We start from the raw sequence: 18,532 nt of genomic DNA on the forward strand, positions 1-18,532 counted from the left end.
ACCTGCAGGAGAATATCACTGCGAGGCTCGGCCGATGCGGTGCCGACATGTTTGGCAGATGACGGCGTACTATCATCGGAATCACGCCGCGGGAACACTCGTCCTCCATTGTGTAGCAGCGTGTGATGACGCCTGCCGCAGTGCTCCGCGTCACATCGTGCATCACTGGGACACGTGGCGCTGATGTGATTGCGACCCAGGCAGTTAAAGCACAGTCCGTTTCTGCCGACGAACTCTGCCTTCTCACTCACAGTCAGCGCGAGAAATTCGTCACAGTGCTGGAGCTCGTGTGTTTGCTGACACATGGTACACCAGTCACTGTGTCCGTCCGCTGATGACTTTATGGCAGCTGTCCTCTCCCGCTTTACAGCCGCCGGCGTGGGCCGCGCCGACGCGGTGGTAAACACGCGTCTCGGGCGGCACTCAGCGTCATTAGCCTCGACCTTCGGTAGCTTGGTGGTCACGTTCAAGGCCAACCGACCAGCTGACCATTGACGGCGAAGCCATTCGTCGAGATCGACGAGCGTCGGACGAGTGATGCCGTTTTCCACCATGTGCTCGCCCCACTTCCAGGCGAGGGAGGCTGGTAGCTTCCCAGTCACAGTGGTGACGTTCGTGGCGGCGGCGAGGTCGTGATCGTAGTGTAAACACTGTAAGACGCTCACCGCGGTGTGGAGCTCACGGGACAGCTCTGTGAGCGCTGACAGGTCACCGTCTTTCACTGGCCGCGCTGTGAGCAGTCTTTTCATCGTGGCGTGTATCACACGGGACGGGTCACCAAACTCTCGTTCCAGCTCACCCAGGGCGGTGCTGTAGAGACTGGCGTCGCAGAGCATGCCCCGCACAGACTCTCTCGCCGGCCCCGTCAGGTGAGTCTGCAGATAGGTCAGCCGTTCTACGTCGGTGAGGTCGGCGCGGTCGTGTACCAGAGCTTTGAAGAGGGCTATCCACCGCGGCCACTCGATGGCAGAGCCGCCGAACTTCTCCAGCGTGATGCGCGGCAGATGCGGGACCGCTCGCGTGTCGTCACTGGACGGGCGCTGCAGACGCATTGCAGGTGGAGGCACAGCGCTGACGGGAGCCGTATCCACTGGTGGCACGTGTAGCTGAGACTGAGTCAGCCACTGTCGGGTGCGCGTGACCGACTCGTCCGTCTGTCGAGACACGCATACCTGCGCCGGTGGCTCTGTTGCAACCACCGGGAGGCCGGCGACGGATGGTGCAGCGTAAGAACGAGTGAGCTGCGAACCCCGCTCCTCCTGCTCCAGCAGCTCCAACTCCAGCTGGCGGCATTCTGCTTCATCCTTCGCCGCCTGGGCTTCCAGTGCCGCCTGCGCCTCCGCCTGCTCCGCCTGCTGCCGGGACTGCTCTGCCTGCGCCTCCGCCTGACGCCGGGCTAGCTCAGCCTTGGCGGCGGCGGCGCGTTGGGCCTGTTCCGCCTGGAGCTTGCTTAGCGCAGCTCGGCGGCGGGCTTCACTGAGGCCGGAGGACGCCGTACTGAAGCTCGCCTCACTCCTCGTGTGATATGAGCTCCGGCCACCTTGATGCGATTTTGCATCACTGTCGTGTCGTGACCGTTTGTCAGACATTGCACTCACAGTTCACACTACCGCGTCGTCACTGTAAATCCATCACACTAGTTCACTGATATCCGGCCCGGAGGACCAGAATGTTCGTGAGAATCGTTCAGTTCACCCGTTCGATGCGGAAATGTTCGTGCGTGCTCGTGATCGTTCACTCGTTTTCGTACTCGTTCTCTCTCGTCACCCGGAGGACCATAAAGTTATTGTTCATATATGAACAATAACTTTATGGTCTTTTCATATATATATGAAAAGTCTATTCTTGAATGAAACGGAAACGATTAAAATGCACAAAATACGGCGGTCACAAATGCGGTTCACTGAATCGTTCTCGTAGGGCCACGTCGGCCGCGTCGTACGTAAGGCCACGTCGGCCACGTCGTGCACCGGGCCGTCGCGCACCGGTGGAGTCCCGTCGAAGACTGTCAGGCCCCCGTCCCGTCTCAGCCCTCGTGGTACGCACAACACGTGGGCATGAGAACCAGGACAGGGGCCAGATGACACATATGTGAGCGGCGTGGCGCGGCGGACCGACCGCCGCGCTCCGAGCGCCGGCCGTCCTTGCGAAGGTATCCAAAATGCCTATTTGCTCGCTAACAATATGTTTTCCACCATGTTCTTATAAAAGAAAATGACGCCCTTTTTTGCCCCATCTCGTATTTTTTTGCATTTGTCAAATCACATCGTTTTTATTTTCAATAACGTAAGTATAGCAACTGCCTTGCTGCAAGATTGACCTTGCTTGAAATTCGACAACCATAAGGTCTCTGTCATGAATCAGTCAGACCCCTGTAGATAATCGTAATCATCTGAACCGACCTCCGTTGACCTCTGGTCCAGCCCGACCGGCCATCCGTCCGCCTCTGACTGTGGATGACCCCAGCAGTGAGTCCCTGGGGACCAGACCCGCCGACCACGGGGCACGGCGTGCTGACTCTGGCGTGCCAGGCCGCGGGCGGGTCCCACCCGTCCATCCGACCGATGGCACCACACTATCAGCCGCCAATTTGCGTGTCCATAAATGAGACGAAACCCCAAAGTGCATTAGTGTATTGTGCACTTAATGTCGGTACTACAATGTCGGACTAATGAAATCACGACCGCGCCGGCGGCGGCGACTCTCACGAGCGTTCGACACGGGACGACACGGCTGATGAGAGGTCAAAGGGTCATGGGTGCGAGCTTGCGAGGGGACCCGTCGCCGGTCGGCCGCCGGCGTGTGACAGCCTCCGTCCGGACCTGGTAAACACCGTGGCTGCTCCGAACTGGCTGTCTCCAGTCGCTCCCTGCCGTCGTGACGGCGGCGGACGTGATCGCGTCCCCGAAACGAGCCACTCACGGCCACACAGCGCCCCTAAACACCCGCCGGTAAAGGTGGCTTTGCCCGTATTAGCGGCGGCGATTGACCCTTGTCGTCGCGCCAAGGAGGCGTTTCCCGGAGCCGCAAAAGGTCGCAGGAGATTGGGGCAGCGCCCGAGTCACGTGACCTGTGTGCCGAATGGCGGGGTCGACCCGGTGACACTCGATGACACTCGGTGACACCGCTGAAACGCGGTGTGACCGGACGCGTCGGCCCCGATCGGATGGTGGAGAGCGAGCGCCGGCGTCACGCAGAACGTCGCGTGACGCCGCTGACCGATGACGCTCATTGTCAGCGCCCGGTGCGTGACGCTCGGACGGTCACGTGACGCACCCCGAGATCGGTCCAGTCACGATTGGAGGCCCGAGTCCGGCCATTGTTCCGTGGGTGACACACCGGGCCGCGCCTGTGGAACCCAGCGAGTTGAACCGACCCGGGAGCGAAGCCTGCTGCCTCCAACACCACTATGTCGAAGCTACAAGCTCCTTTTCTCCACTGAGCCCGCCTCCTGCATGTACGTTGCCATTTGTTTCGGCACTGCTTGCTCCGTGTAAGCTAGCCAGGAGTTCCCGAAGAAGAGACAATGTGCCGGTGCCGGTGTCTTTTCCATTTCGTTGTGTGGGTGTCGACCCGCTGTTAGTGCCCAGTGAGCGGGTGAGCAGGTGAGCAGGTGGCCTTTGGTGCCGCGCCTCTCGCTCCGCCAGCCGAGCTGAACGGCCCAGCACGGCGCTCGCTCGTTCGTTCCGGCTCGCCACGGCCGAGGCGGTCCCGATTCGTTCGTGCGTCACATCATGAGCAGATCACGAGCGTCTCGGCGCAGCTGGGCGCGCCCCGCCCGCGCCGGGTCACCGGAGGTCAGAGGTCAGCAGCGCGGCGCCGTTCAAAGGTGCCGCGCGTGCCGCCACCGTGACCCCGGGTCAGCGCGCGACGGCCGGCTCCAACGGAGGCGTTATTGTGCGCCAATGATCGACGCACGTCCGTTCCGACTTGGAATATCGCTCCACATTACAACTTGAATGGATGTTAATTTGACTGTCAGCGATCGCTATTCATTTCGGCGAGGGTAATGAATAGAAATGAGAGTCACAAGTGGAAGAGCTCGCTTCGTTGCACGTCGCGCGCGACGGCGCATGCGCGAGACGCCATTTTTCCGGTCGTCGCCGCTGGGACGGACATGCTGCTCTCGCTCCTATTGCTATTCGCCGGCGCATTTGCATATGAATCCGGTATTTATATTGTAATGGGGAGCAGCATTAGTGGGGCGGCGGCGTCTCTCGGTCGGCCTTTGTGCTAGTAGCCGTCGCCAGAGGTCGTATGGGATCTTGTGTCACCCTGGGCGTCAATAGTTATGAAAGCGTCACTTTTAAGGTGGGGGCTGCATCTTACCAAGTGATAACACAAAGTACAAACCGACCTAGCTCAGTATCACACATGGACTTTGTCTTGGTGAAACAGCACATATATTGAAAACAATGGTTATTTTGGACTTAAAATTTTATAAACACGTTTTTGTATGGTCAGCATTGCCTGAACGTGAACTTCTTGCTTATAAATAAACAAGGACACATTTTTTACAGTCATGGTGCAAAACCTATCCTGTTTATTAGTAAAATCACGGACTCCCAACGCTCACGGCCCTCCGTGACCCGGTGTTCGCTCGGCGTCTGTAGCGCCGTTAATGACACACCGCTCCCGTTAATGGCGTTAATGAGAGGGCGCCGCGACGCGCGCTTGGCGTGACCGCCTGTTAACCTGCCCCGTGTCAAAGGCGCGGCTCTGTCTGGCTGTCCGACAAGCCCTCCGGCTCCGGGAGTCACCGGCCCAGTAGCGTGATGACCGATACACCACCTCTCACACGGCGGTTCAGTGTAAAACACTGCACTCTGACAAATCAGAATTCACAGATCCATTAGCGCCTGCGTCGGTAGCAATTTTCGCCATACACAAATCAGAAAGTTCACAACAAATTGCGATGCTAATTTATGTTCCGGGACAACTAATCATATTCAGTGTGCGGTTGTGCCTTTAACTACCGTAACTATTTGGAATCGAGCAAAGTAGTCTCATTAGCTAAAGCGGCCATCGGGTCGTGCCGCTTTTGGTCCCATGGACGGCCGGCTCGTGGCCCGATGGTTCAATACGGAATGGCAGTCATCCCGGCGACACTGGTAGCCTGTTAGTCTAATTCAATCGTCCACTGACGTCATTAATTCGGTACCCAGTGACGTCAGACGCCCACGCGGATCGGCCGCCGCCGCCGGTGAGGGCCGGACGATGACACTTCTGTCTTGCACTGTGGGACGTACGCACGGTGTCGCCGCTGGCTACCACAGCGGTGTACCGCTCGTGGGTGGGAGTAATGGCCGTCTCGCCGCCGCCGCCGAAGCTCGTACATATATGCGGGTGTACCGTGCCCAGTGCGGCGCTAATTTGACTCTGCTAATGGTGTTGCTGGTAAGAATAGCACACCGGGCGATGATAAGGATAGAAACATTAGCAGCAAACAAGCTGCTTTGGGAAGCAGCCCGGCTTAGAGACAAGATGCCACGCAGGTGGTATGATACACAAACAAGTGTTGTAAACAGTGTTCGATTCATTCGGGGATTTCTGGACAAGACTGCTTACAAGACCTTTTTATGACAATCTGACACGATACCTACTAGCATGTAGCTACATAAAAGGCGTGTGATGCTGGTTATTTGCACGGTGTTGTTCGCTCGTTACTCTCACACATCTGAAGACGATCGTTTTGAGCCCCAGGTGTTGACTAAACCAGTCACGCCTCGCCACTCTTACGAGAGGTGTAAAAAGAGCTATCAACACACCGCCAGCTGGGGCCTTCCCTCCTGCGACTGAGAGGGACGCGGCGGCAATGCCTGCCACCGGGACCCTCTTGGCCGGATCCAGCCTAATCCCGACCCTCAATCTCTCCCTCTCTCCCAGTAAACATCCCACGTCCACCCACCGTCACTGGCGGCGACGCACGGCCTCGTCGTCCGCGACGGTCGGCGTCGGCGCCGACGGCGCTCCCACCGGCCTCCGCCGTACCGCCGCCGCCGCGGCGCTGTTTTTACAATCGTCCGCCGTATCTGTCGGAGCCTGCCGAGCCGGGGCTGCGCTGGTGCGCCATATCTCGCCGCAGCCGCGCCACCAGCGCCGTCGGGCGCCGTATGGAGGCCGAATCGGCCGTACTCGGCGGCCAAGTTGCGCAGTCTTTCTGACAAATGGATATTTTATCATTGGGAGGAGAAATAAAGCCAGAGCGCAGAGGGAGGCGGGCGCTGCGGTGACGGACGGGGGTAGTATGCGGCTTCCGTAGACGGCCGGCAGACAGGCTTGTTGCTGAGCGCACAGCAAAGTTACGGGACGATACGGCTGCGATATGCAGCTGAAGGCGGCAGGGCAAGGGATGTAGCGAAGTGAAAATACAGAGAGCATGTATGAACCGTTCGGATGGCGGTAGTGTTCCGTGCAAGGTGTGTTTTGCGGTGTGAACTGTTGGATACCGAAGGCTTTGCTCTGTTGTGGACTGAGAACATCGATGTGATGACCAGGCTTGGTAGGGAAAGGGTAATATAATAAGCAATGAGATAGATAGGTAAGCCGAAATTACTGAGATTCCCACGTCATTAATCACCAAAATTCCACTAAATCCACATTGTCCACACAAGCAGGTGTATCATAAATCCATTCTAATCGTTGAAGCAAGTAAACCTCAGGCGGTCTTACGTCACTTTTTTGCAACACACTGCGGTATTTACCACATACCTAAACCAGCCTGTTTTGACCTTCCGACGTTCCCCAACTCCCTCACCAGACGTGCGGTCTCAGCCGCTGGCGTCTGGGTGAGATCACTACGGCGTTTCTTCCGACGTTAATTTCATTGCCGACACCGGACAATATCCGTCAGGTCTGAGAAACACCCCTGCTTTGACGGCTTCCAGCTGGAGTAACGCACAGACCATCAGTAGCAGGCCATACCGAAGCGGATCGGTCTGGTCAGACCAACCAACCACTGCGAGGAATAGTGTGAACTGTGCTTCTCTGAAGCGTTACGTGTGGTCGCATTTCGCTGACGCTCATCCGGGCTGAGCGACCTCAAGGACACTTATCGGATAAACGGTCCTGATGGTCCGAGGTTTCCGAATGCCAGTATACCGGGGAAGTCCAGATCGGGCGGCGCCTCTGCTGCGGTCCGAGCCGCGCGGCAGAACTGAATGTCATGTGGACTCAGCAGTTGGTGTGGCCCCGGAGACGCTCTATTGGCTCCGATCGGCCACTCGACCACCGCCGCCCCAGGTGGAAAGTTCCACCGTCTCCGAGAGGCACGGGCGAATCCACAGCATTCCACCTCCGTGGAATTATCTACCGGATAATATCGACTTTCCCGTTTGCCCACGAGTCCACCCCTGGCCACACGCGCAGCGGTGGATTCCTGCTAATGAATTCGTGCATGTTCCAGGCATCGTTCAGGGTTCGAGTTTTGGACCACATGCTTTGACAGCATCAGTGCTAGGTACGGTTTGTTGAATCGATGCCAGACCGGATTGAGTCGCGGCGAACAAACTTAATATGTGGACGTCCCATATGTCAACTTGCCTTATTGGACGCGACTTGCAATGAAGTTAGGAAAGCAATGTAAAGTTGGATGAGCATATACAATGGTATGCCTATCGACAAAGCTGCAATAATGTGCAAAAGTCGTGCAGAGAACACTTAACGAACCGCTGCGAAGCAGGTTTCAAAGTATAGTCGTTATAATGATTTACTAATAACTAATGACAACTTACCACAGTTATTATAAAATAAAACTATTACTGCGAACCGTCAAACATTGATACCCGACGGTATAAGTTTTTATTTTTTCTTCAGCACACTCAAGTAGTAGACTAGACTTTTCAAGTCTGTCCAGAAAGATTCATTGAAAAAAGCAAAGAAGTACCTGCCTGCTCTCTATACTACATACACAAATCTCCCTTTCATCGAAACGGTCACTTCTAAGCCTGTGCTCCTGAACCGCGCCCGGGACTCCCGTTTCCGGGCCGACCGTTATACAGCTTATCCTGGGCTCTATTTTCTCTGTGGCGCTGTCGCTATCCCCCTCTCAGCGCAGTGACCCACCGGCCGTCCCTGCTACCCTTCCGTCCGCCCCGCCAACAATGGGTAACCGACCGGGCCGCTGTCGAGACCGCTTTTATACGCGCAGCCGGCCCGGCCCCTGGCCGCGAATGGCATTGTTTTGGTATCGCGCTGTCCCGGACGCATCATTTAGCCTTACGAGCCTCCGACACTGATAGCATCTCTGGAGACGCTTTAGGGCCGGCCGGGCCGGTCAGGCGAGAGGGCCTCTGGCAGGCGACCTCCCAGCCCTCCCCGCAGAGGATGGGTGGGGTGGAGGTGGGGTAGGACGTGATACTCGTACAGCTCAGCGTTAAGCTAATGTGGGCTGGTGAGTTGCTGATGCACTCCGAACTGAAAAGAGCCGGCAATACCCAAATCTTTTGTATTTGGGGCAAGTCCCAGAATCTTAAGACGATCTTTTGCATTATTTTCTTATTCCAGCAATATATAAAAGAGCGTTGCAATCAGCTGATCACAGAATTCGCTCTAATATTTTCCCGAGTGGACGGGTTGCAAGGAAGGCGAGGATACTCACAAGTCCGCTAGATGCAGGATAAGTCGCCTTACATACAATACTGCTAAGTTCGTGCGAGAGTGGGGAGGACGTCGAGTGGTAGTTAGCGGGCCAGGGTGCGCCCAATCGGCAGCGGTTCGCAGATCCTGCTCGCATTGTCTGAGCGCACCATGCGGCCAACATGGCTCCGTGGCAGCGTGACCGGCGCAGTCACCGTGGGGCGCACAGTGCGCCAGCTGGGCGCACAGTGCATGACCTGAAGCGGCCGGGGCGAGGTGGGCAGGCAGCCCCTCGATCCCGTGAGGGGAGAGCTGAGGGGAGCTCACTAAAATACCACTGGTCCACGCTGACCAGACTGCAGAGAAGCCCAGCGTTCCGAAGCTGAGTCGGCATACAGAGATGTTGCAAGTCAGTCGACGGAATGAGCGCTGAGCAGCGGCGTTCAGAAGAAGTGCAGGCTGTTTGGTGGAGGACGCCCGGCCGCAGGTAACGTGATGCGCATGTCTGCCGTCCGCGGAGGTCAGCCAAGGTCACTGAGGTCGCGGCGGGTCTGCGAGTCGGCCGCAGCCCCCAGAGTCATGATTGGCCGCTTTGTCCTGACATGTGGTAGAGCTTCATGGCGAATGCCACCCCTGGGCGGGCGGCCGGTCCGAACCCACCCATTGTTCGTCGGGCATCGGCTGATCCCGTCGGTGTGCTTAAGGCCGCCCGGACTCGGCGCCCGGGGAAATTGCACCGTTTCGCACTAAACGCCCGATTCGGGTGGCTCGTTACACAGCGCTCTAAAGAGCCATCTCGGCCATAATATATGAAGATTACGCGCTGCGGGTTCATTCTCACATAAGCTCTTTGAAATTAGCTGACGCTCTTGTCGACTGTGGGTCTGGCCCGGGTTGAAAGGGAACACGAAAGAACACTGCGAAACATGAAACGACATTTGACATCTCACACGAGATGTGTGAAACATACTAAAATGCTCCGAGTACGACTAATTACCAGATACACTGTGAAGGACACAACCAACAGTGATAAATTAAAGTCTAACCACAAGCCACAATTCAGCCATCCGGACACCCAGTCTCCCACATCGTCCGCAGCTCGTGATCAAACCTTCCGGTTCCTGGGCGCGGCACGCGTGAGCTGTCCCCCGTCATCCTCCGAAGTCCGATCGTGCCAAATCCCGTACTACGTGCTGGACTGGTTCGTGCGGGCGTGCAGACCGTAAAAACATGGCCATTAGTCTTGTCTGCGATTGCTGACTTTCTGAGCCGAATGATGCGTAATGCGTCCGACGAAAACGACGAGCAGACTTCTTACTTCCAGGGTAGGGTAGGTATATCGACGGATACTTTCCTTCCTGCCAGTCCATTGCGGCAGGCTGACAGCTTCGACCGAATGCATCCACACACTTTCATCTTGCATCGTCGTCTGGGAAGACCATTGCCGTCGTCTCCGATCCAGTTGTCATTGCTGCCGGTTTTCTGCTTGCTTTGGGCCCCGCTGCATCCACAGACATTGTTTTCTGGTTTGCAATGTAAGGGCGTTGTCCAGCGGTGCCACGGAGCGGTCATGAGTCATGTTGTCCTTGGTGGAGGCGAGGTAGCAGAGAATGACTGCAGAATACGGTGACTGGATGTTTGCAGACACGGCCCCCGTCACGACTCCGTTCGCCTTTCAACGGCGCGGCCTCTATGCATGGCGTACTGATGTGTCGTGAATGGAGGAGGGGGTTAGCTTGACTAAAATATACTCAGGCTAAGAGCGTTGAGGATTAATGTCTAGAAATGATGAGAATTGATGAGGATTAATGTGCCAGAATGACGGAGCAACGATGTCTCGATGAGTACAGAAAAAAGCATCATTATGATCTGTCACTGATATTTTTAATGAACAGGGTGTGAGAGGGATACTACCATAGTCTTTAAATATCCCAAACATTTCCTATTTGACCTACTTGTGTCTCACCGTTCCCCATGGCCTTCGTTTCCGTAACCGTGACCTTCCATCCGTGACCGTTAACTACCGGTGGCAGTCCGTGATCCCTCCTGCCGTGGTTCCGTGATCCCTCGTGTAGAAGTTCCGTGAGTTTCCCGCCTTGGTTCCGTGACAGCGACATAACGGTCGTGTTCGGTCGCTCCACTGAGCCTTCCGACCCATGTTTTGACAGCCGGTTAGCTGGGGGCCGCTAATCGCGCCTTCATCCGACCGTTTTTGTCGACCGCAGTGTGTTGGCTCTCCTGCGTTCGGACCTCAGACCTTCTGCCGCTCCGCCCTTGCCATCTCGTCTGATGAGGTATGTCTCTTTCCACCCACAGATGGTCACCCGAACAAAGAAGATTTTCGTGGGAGGCCTGTCGGCGCCCAGCACGCTGGAAGACGTCAAGAATTACTTTGAGCAGTTCGGCAGGGTGAGTACGGTTCGGTCGTGACCGGTTTTTGTAGCCGGCCGTCGGCCGTTTTTGTTTGGCGCTCACCGCAGATGACGTCTTCCGCGGGGGCTTATCGTTTGATTGGATGTTCATGTTTGTGTCATTTTCCGATAGAATGGTACGACGATAACCGATCCAGTTTGACGATAGCTAAATGGCTTGCGTGGATGACATAAAGATAGCTTGTTTTTGCTGTTGAGCAAGTTCAGACTTTTTCGGTTGGCCTTTTCTGTTAGAAGAATAACGAACGGATACAGGATTACGAGTTGGTTGTTACTTACATGACGAATATTACCGATATTTAGGAGTGAGTAGATATATGGCCAAAAACGACCCTTTATTAGGCATCGGTGGACTTCTCGTCAAAGTCTTTATAATTAAGCCAGAACCATACTTAGCGAAAACAAATTGGTTGTTATTATGATAGATAGCGCGGTTTGGGGAAAGTTGGCTAAAATTGACAGAACGTCTCGGGCGCAATGAAGCGCAAGAGGTTAATGATTTTCCCTGGAACGGGCAGCCATCTATCATGTTTCATGTTAGCTGGCATACACATCTTCATTGACATGAAAATCTCATATTGATCGTGTGCCTTGCAGCGGCCTCAAACATGCAACGGTGTCACAGAAGCGTATGGGCCGCTCAATAACTCTAATGGCCCGTTGGGACTTTGGCATGCAATTTCACTTTCATAGTTTGCGTAGCGGGTTAATCTATGTGGGCTGTTCTTTGTAGGTATAATGACGACCTATTTCCTATGGAATCGATTTTAGATGGATCCTGAGTACTGAGTAGGACACTTGCGGTCGGCGATAGCTTTACCTAAATTGCAACGTGCCACTTTTTGCGATAAAGACACTTAACGATAAATGAATTAAAGGTTCAGTTCAGGGATGCGGAGCCGGAGCCGGAGTCGGAGCCGGAGCCGCCGGAGCCGGCATATTTTGCCCGGAGCCGGAGCCGGAGCCGGAGCCGTGAAACAATATAGCCCGGAGCCGGAGCCGGAGCCGGAGCCGCCAAAAAAGGGGGCGACTCCGGCTCCTTTTTATTTATTTTTTTTTTTGAAGAGGAAAAAAATAATTGACCTATGTAGTTCGGTTTGACAGTATAAGGCAGTAAAACATATGGTAAGTACGTCATGGGCCATCAAGTGAATGAAAAAAGCCGAATATCCCCAGCATCCCACAGTACGCAATCAACTTCCTGTCTGCTCCTCCCCCCCCCCCCACGTCTACTGCATCCCCAGAACATGAGGACCGGTCATCAGGTGACGGCCATTGTTTTGAAGCCAGTGCAGTGGACTGCGACTCCCAACACCGTCTCTTCCCACCCCACCCTACCCCCCCCCCCCCCCCCCCACCCCCACCCCCCAATGCAGCCGAGACGGGTGTCAGCTTATGATGGTTCAGTGAACTCCGATTCGCGGCGACTGCGTTTCTAATGTCCTTTCCAATGCTTTCTAGTCTTTTGTTCTGCCAGTTCTCTCCGAGGTGCGTTTGCGCGGGGACGCGGTGAGCCGGTCATGGCAAAGAGTAACGCGGCCGTATAGTCATAACATTTCGCCACGTGCTTATATACCCTGTTCGCTGATTGCATGTGCTGTTGAGAAAAATAGCCTTAGATGTTAGTTGTTATGCAAATACAGAAGCTACGTGTACCAATCCAATTTTTCTTCCACCCGTATTTAATTGATTGCATAGGAGATGTACTGAGTCGGAGCCGGAGCCGCCGGAGCCGGAGCCACCGGAGCCGGACCATTTTACTCGGAGCCGGAGCCGGAGCCGGAGCCGCCATAACATTTCACCCGGAGCCAGAGCCGGAGCCGGAGCCGATTTTTTCTCCGGAGCCGGAGCCGGAGCCGGAGCCGTCTGAAATTTCCACGGCTCCGCATCCCTTTAATCGCCCTTGTGGCAGTTTCTTCAATGGTTGAAGCTGGCGCAATGCCTGAAAATGTTCCCAGTTGCGTTCAAGCATAGATATCGCTGATGGAAGAATCCTAGCAATAGCAGGTGGTTAGCAATCAAACAATTTGATCTAAAATACCCAGAATGTTCGGTTTCTACTGCCAACCAACGGGCAGAGCCCGAGATAGATTTCAACACTGGTTGCGAACGCTATTGGTCTAAATACAAGCTGAAGCAAGCGCTTGCTTTTTGTCTCATAGAGGCTTTCTGGTTCCGTGTCCTTTAGGGTCCAAGCAGGCGTGGCTCACAGCCAGTTCAGCCCGTGCTCTTTGACGTGGCTCGGTTAGTTTTCCTCGCTATGGCATTCAACATATTTAATTTCCTTTCATTTTCCCGCTTCCTCTCTGGCCGGGCTTATCTCGGCTGGGTGCAGCGAACGGGGCCGGTATCGCAGATAACTAGACTGGACCCGCATATCTATGAAGACACCGCGGCCAATTGCTGCGTTTGCATAGAGCACTATCCCAGGAGTGGCCTCCCTGGATATATTGGGGGCGACGGTCCCCGCCCTGGACCGAAGAGATAGCTCAATATCGCAGTGTTATGTTTGAAAGCAATTTCCATTTGTCAAGAAATGTGCCAGACAGAAATGAAGGAATGACGCAATTCAATGGATGGCTGCGTTGCGTTTCTGGAAATACTTTGAGTAACTGGCCAGAAATCACCCTTGACATTTACCAGCGTATATATTATACATATGATTGCTAATCTGTGTACTATCTTATGCGCACTATACTATCGCATTGTTAGATATGTCATTTCTGAAGTTATTTCTCTCTGTGTGTTTTCAGATAGAGGATGCCATGCTGATGTTCGACAAACAGACCAACAGACATCGAGGTAAGAGATGCATGACAATGTTTCATAATATTTCGTCTTTTCTTTTATAAATCAGGGCAATGACACGGCTGGGCATTTTCGTTCATTTAATTTACGAGTCAAATTAAACTGGTCACAAAAGACACCTGCGCTCTTGAGCAGCCTCTGGCTCCTCCGCCTCTTAATATGGCTAACTTTTAACAATACGGTATTCGGATGGGCCAATTTCATCAAAGAGCGCGCGGTGCCACCGAGGAAGTGATGCGCAGCGGACCGGCCGACCGCCGTCGGACCAACCAGACTCGTTAATTAGATGCACTGGGACCGAGTTTTATGGGGTTATACTGGGCCGTCCACCGCTGGTCGGGACCCACCCGAGTTTGTTACTCGTCTGAGGACGTCTGAAGGGCCGGCCCGGTCCAAAGTGCGCTCCTCGTTCCGTGGAAGAAGGCCGGCCCTCGCCGCGGGAGGGGAATTGCACCGGGCGGCTGCTTTATAGCGGTTTTGATGAGCTTCGCTCTTTCCAATTCCTGGTACGGTTCGATCTAAATTTGACCGAATCTAATACCGACTGGACGCCGGCGATAAACGGGAATAGGTGTTTGAAAGACCATTTCCTTCGAGGAGAGTTGGCATTCAATTTTCAGCGCCGACCATTTTCAGCTCAATATTGTATCGGCTCTAAACCGCGTGTGGAAGTCGTGCCAATCGAACCACCCACAAAAATAAGCAACCTTTCGAGGATAAAATCACTAAGAAGTTTGAACCGGTTCTTTTCAAGAGCGGAACAACTTGTGGTAATAATCCCCTGTAATCTTGTTATGGAGAAGCGAGATAAATAATTGAACTTTTCTTTCTTATAAACATGGTGACACTAATAAAAACAAGGTAAGGGATACGCGAATTTTTAGCTGGATTGTTTACTGTTTTATTATCTGTTCGTAAACAGTCGATGCATCAAGTGTCTTCAGGAAAGTTCATTGATTCCCATTAGCGTTATTTTCCGCTCGTGGCAGCCGGCTACAGGCCGAGGCCGGCCGGCGCGGCGGCGTCTGCCTGTACTGGTATGCTGTGCCGCATCACACGAGACTGCACCGCTCGGGAGACACACGGGCATAACACCGCCCGGCGCGGCCACGGCGGTCCGCCCGCTAACATCAGGAGCACCGCCCAGCGATTGTTGCTAATTTTCCGCCAGTGTTTACGTTCGAAAGCGCTTCCATTTGCCATGGTGCGGGTCGCGGAGCGCGTGGGACAGGCGGCGTTAGTTCGCCGGTCGTCCCCGCACCCGGCTATTTTCTCAGCAAACAGCTCTGGCGCCGGTTCGACTTTACTCGGCCGTCGGATGGACTGACAGTGGCGACGGAGGTGTGCGATTGGAGCGTGACTGGACGCAGGGGGACGGATAGATGAGAGCACAACAGCGGAGCGGTGCAGTTAGAACAACTTCCTCACCGCGCTGACTGGTCCGCATTTCGGTATGACCAGTCTGGCCCTTCTCACGTTGGTCACCAGGACAAACATCTCACTGTGTCGGGGCAAACAGCTAACGGAGAAAACAGTGAGAGCAGTAAGCGGAGTGTCAAACCGTGCCGAAAGCACGGCACCCAGCCTGTCACTTCCCCTCCCTTGTGATCCGATCGTGCTTGACAAACGACGGTCCGATTCGAACACAAATAAACCGACAATGCTCTCTACTGTTGTCACTGCGGTTTCACGCGTCTCCCGACCAACAGAGACGAATGGACTCGTGCCGCTGGGGCGTCGAGCACGTTCGGAATCTGCCACGAAAGGTGACGCCGGCACGCGTCATAGCTAAGCAAGCGCCTGTGCTCGAGCCATCGTGCCACGGAAGTACCCCGGGCGCAGTCCAGGGATCTGAGGCGAGCGATACTCTACCGCGTAGAACTCCCTCGTATTTACGCCTGCCTCGAATTCGCGTCCGTCTTGAATTTGCGTCGTCTCGAGGAGGATAATCGAACGCGACGCTGATAAATGAGGGCGTGTAATTAAGACGGCGCTAAATTTATTGCCAGGCACTGTGTATATTGAGCGTTCCTTTGAAGCTCGCTGTTTGTTTTCAAACGCCATTGTTCTGTCGGAATTGGAAGCGCAAATTGACAATAACGATTCATCGATGCATGGCACACTGTCAAATGGTCCATTCGGGCTCGTGGCTTGGCAGACAGTGCACGTCTTAAATTCCATTCATTGCGTCTGTTTTTTCCGAGATGAAGAAAAACCGTGCCATTATATCCGTTCGGGCCAAAGATCTGGCGACTGCCGACTCCCAACGATGTCGCGAATGCAGCGGCTAATTGGGTTGGTCGGCAGTGGAACTGTGCAAAAAAGAGGCAGTATTGGGATGCAGAGCGCGCTTCAGTGCCATCAGGGCGTGGCGGACCATCGTAGCGCAGGAGGCGATGGCGGCGCGGCGGCATTGTCGCCGTCACGTCTCGTCAACTGGGGCGGTTACGGCGCAGCGGCTGGCGATTCCTGGCGCGTCTGCCGGGCCAGGTTGGGTCTGCGGATTATCTGCTGCGGCAGGTCAGGGACGAAGGTGTCGGGACAGAATCAGGCCCAGGGTCGTACACACAACACTCTGGCACAAGGATTTAGCCTGAACGCACGCAGCTAAATCTGACGTCGCCAGTAGCGAGTTCGGGGTAGATGTTTTCATTCACCTCTCATATGTATGCAATCGCTGCCGACACTCGTTGCAGTGAGGTCCACTGCTGGCCGGTAGCGGTGGCGTATTTTGGGCGGACCACCTCGAGCGAGACGTTTTAATTGCTTGTTTGTGTAGTGGGTTCGATATGATCGAACAGGGATGGTGCCCTCACGAAACTCAGCAATATGATGATAACCGTCGCATACAAAACGTATACGAAAGCCGCAATCGTCTAATGCTTTGGGTGCGATGCCCTTTTTTGTCCAAACACATTTAAAATTCCGAGGCAAACATTAAGAAAAACAACACCAAGCGTGTTCTAGGTCTGTAGCTCTTTAATGGTCATCGACATCGACAATTTATGATCGATCAACATCAAGTTAGAACATTTAACGTCAGGGAAAGCAAACATTCGTGGGCTTAAACGTTTCTCTACAAAGGTATCATTTTGTGGCATATTATAGCCTGAATATGCTAGCTCTGATTACATGGTAGCTTCTGAAGCAGATTGTTTGCAAGATAGCTAGGCACGAATTCGTGATTATGTGCGAAACCGCCAGTAATTACATGAAACATTGTGTATAATCACCTTTCCACTTCCTAAGTAAGTTCCAAATTACGTTGGTGTAAGAAGGTATATTTCCATGAACCACATAAAACTGTGTCTGGAGAAGGGCGACTCAAATCCATGTTATTCCAACGAGGCATTTTAGAGTCAAAGACAGGAGGCCACGGAAGGCCGCATGAACTGCAGGAGGAAATGTCGAATTTCCCGTTAAATGGACGACAAAAAAAAAATCAACGAAAATGTCTGCCTTGGCCGGGACATAATTTACAGTACCACACGTTCTGATAAAGCCTTCCATTTTCACCATGAATTATAATCCAAAATCGAAATACGAGTACATCGTTCCAAGGTGCGTTCCAAACCCCGGCTCTTCTTCACACTCCTCGCCAGTACCCGCGTGGCGCTGTCGCCCGGCATCTCAGGAATTCGGCAGAGGGAGGGCCCGGGGGCGAGGAGGAACTCGGCACTCCGCCCCCCCCCCTCGATCACCGGAAATCCGTGCCAGCGGCTCGCTGATTGATGTCGCTCTGTGCCCCCCCCCCCGACCCCCGACCCCGCCGGAATGGGACTCAGGCTAATGGAGTCTCAGGACACGTCAGAGACCGACCTGGTGACGTCAGAGCTTGTCCGAGCGATCGGTTGTCCGACGAGTCGACTGATCCCTCCTACACAGGGGCGCGCTTCTTATCCTCCAAACGATCGAAAATTGGAGCAAACTAAAGACGTTTTCGCATGGTGCCACGGTGCACTTGAGTATCCCACAAAACATCAACATTAATGATAATTTTAGTTACCAACAACTTGAACATTACTATCACAGATAACAGTAGTACAGTAGATAACAGTAGATAACAGTAGTGATGAATTCTGAATTTTTAATGAATTTTATGAATGAATGAATGAATTTTATGAATGAAATGAATGAATTTTATAATGAATTCAAGCAATACAGCTCGCAAACAGAACTGTTTTCTGCTGTGCGTATTGTTATAAGGGCTGATGCTACTACAAGGTTCCATTGCGTTCACCTTCTTCCTGCCGTACATTTACAGCTACCATTCCAACTCCCACCCTTTTAGCTCTTAGCACGTACCGCGGCGCGGCGCGGCGCGGTCACGGCGCACCACGACCGCGCCACCGCAGACATTGCCGGCGCGACCATCATTTAATTCGGTCGCTGCGCTCGGTCAATTTGGCTCGAATCTGGCGACGACACTTCGCTGAACTATTTGCACTGAACAATCGTGCCGCGGCCAGCCCGTCGGTCCGGAATGGATCCATATGTGCCCGAGTCAGTCGCCGGCCATGACAATAAACGCAGCGGCCGCCCGGCGCCGCCGCCGCCGCCGCCCGCTCGTCGTTACAACGTCGTCGGGCCGAGATTTACATGTTTCTGTGAGTGCCCATCTGTCGCAGGCCGACGCTGCCTGTGCGTCGGATTTGTCGCAGGCGCGCTGCGTTTGTCGTTGCGCAGAAACTGACGCCGCTCGTCTCTCTGTGTTT

At 54.1% G+C, this 18,532-nt stretch overlaps 1 protein-coding gene across 2 annotated transcripts in view; it reads left to right on the forward strand.

Annotated features, from left to right (window-relative positions):
• The window catches only part of LOC122370275 (RNA-binding protein Musashi homolog Rbp6-like), a 125,253-nt gene that overhangs the window by 83,463 nt on the left and 23,258 nt on the right, over positions 1-18,532 (forward strand). For both annotated transcript variants that reach the window (XM_043345740.1, XM_043345741.1), the window contains exons 6-7: positions 10,894-10,986; positions 13,763-13,811. In XM_043345740.1, the coding sequence (XP_043201675.1) occupies positions 10,894-10,986; positions 13,763-13,811 (142 nt within the window). The remainder of the gene's footprint in view (positions 1-10,893; positions 10,987-13,762; positions 13,812-18,532) is intronic.

Source organism: Amphibalanus amphitrite, unplaced genomic scaffold (genome assembly GCF_019059575.1).
Source record: "Amphibalanus amphitrite isolate SeventyFive unplaced genomic scaffold, NRLGWU_Aamphi_draft 001117F_arrow, whole genome shotgun sequence".
NCBI classification, from domain to species: domain Eukaryota; kingdom Metazoa; phylum Arthropoda; class Thecostraca; order Balanomorpha; family Balanidae; genus Amphibalanus; species Amphibalanus amphitrite.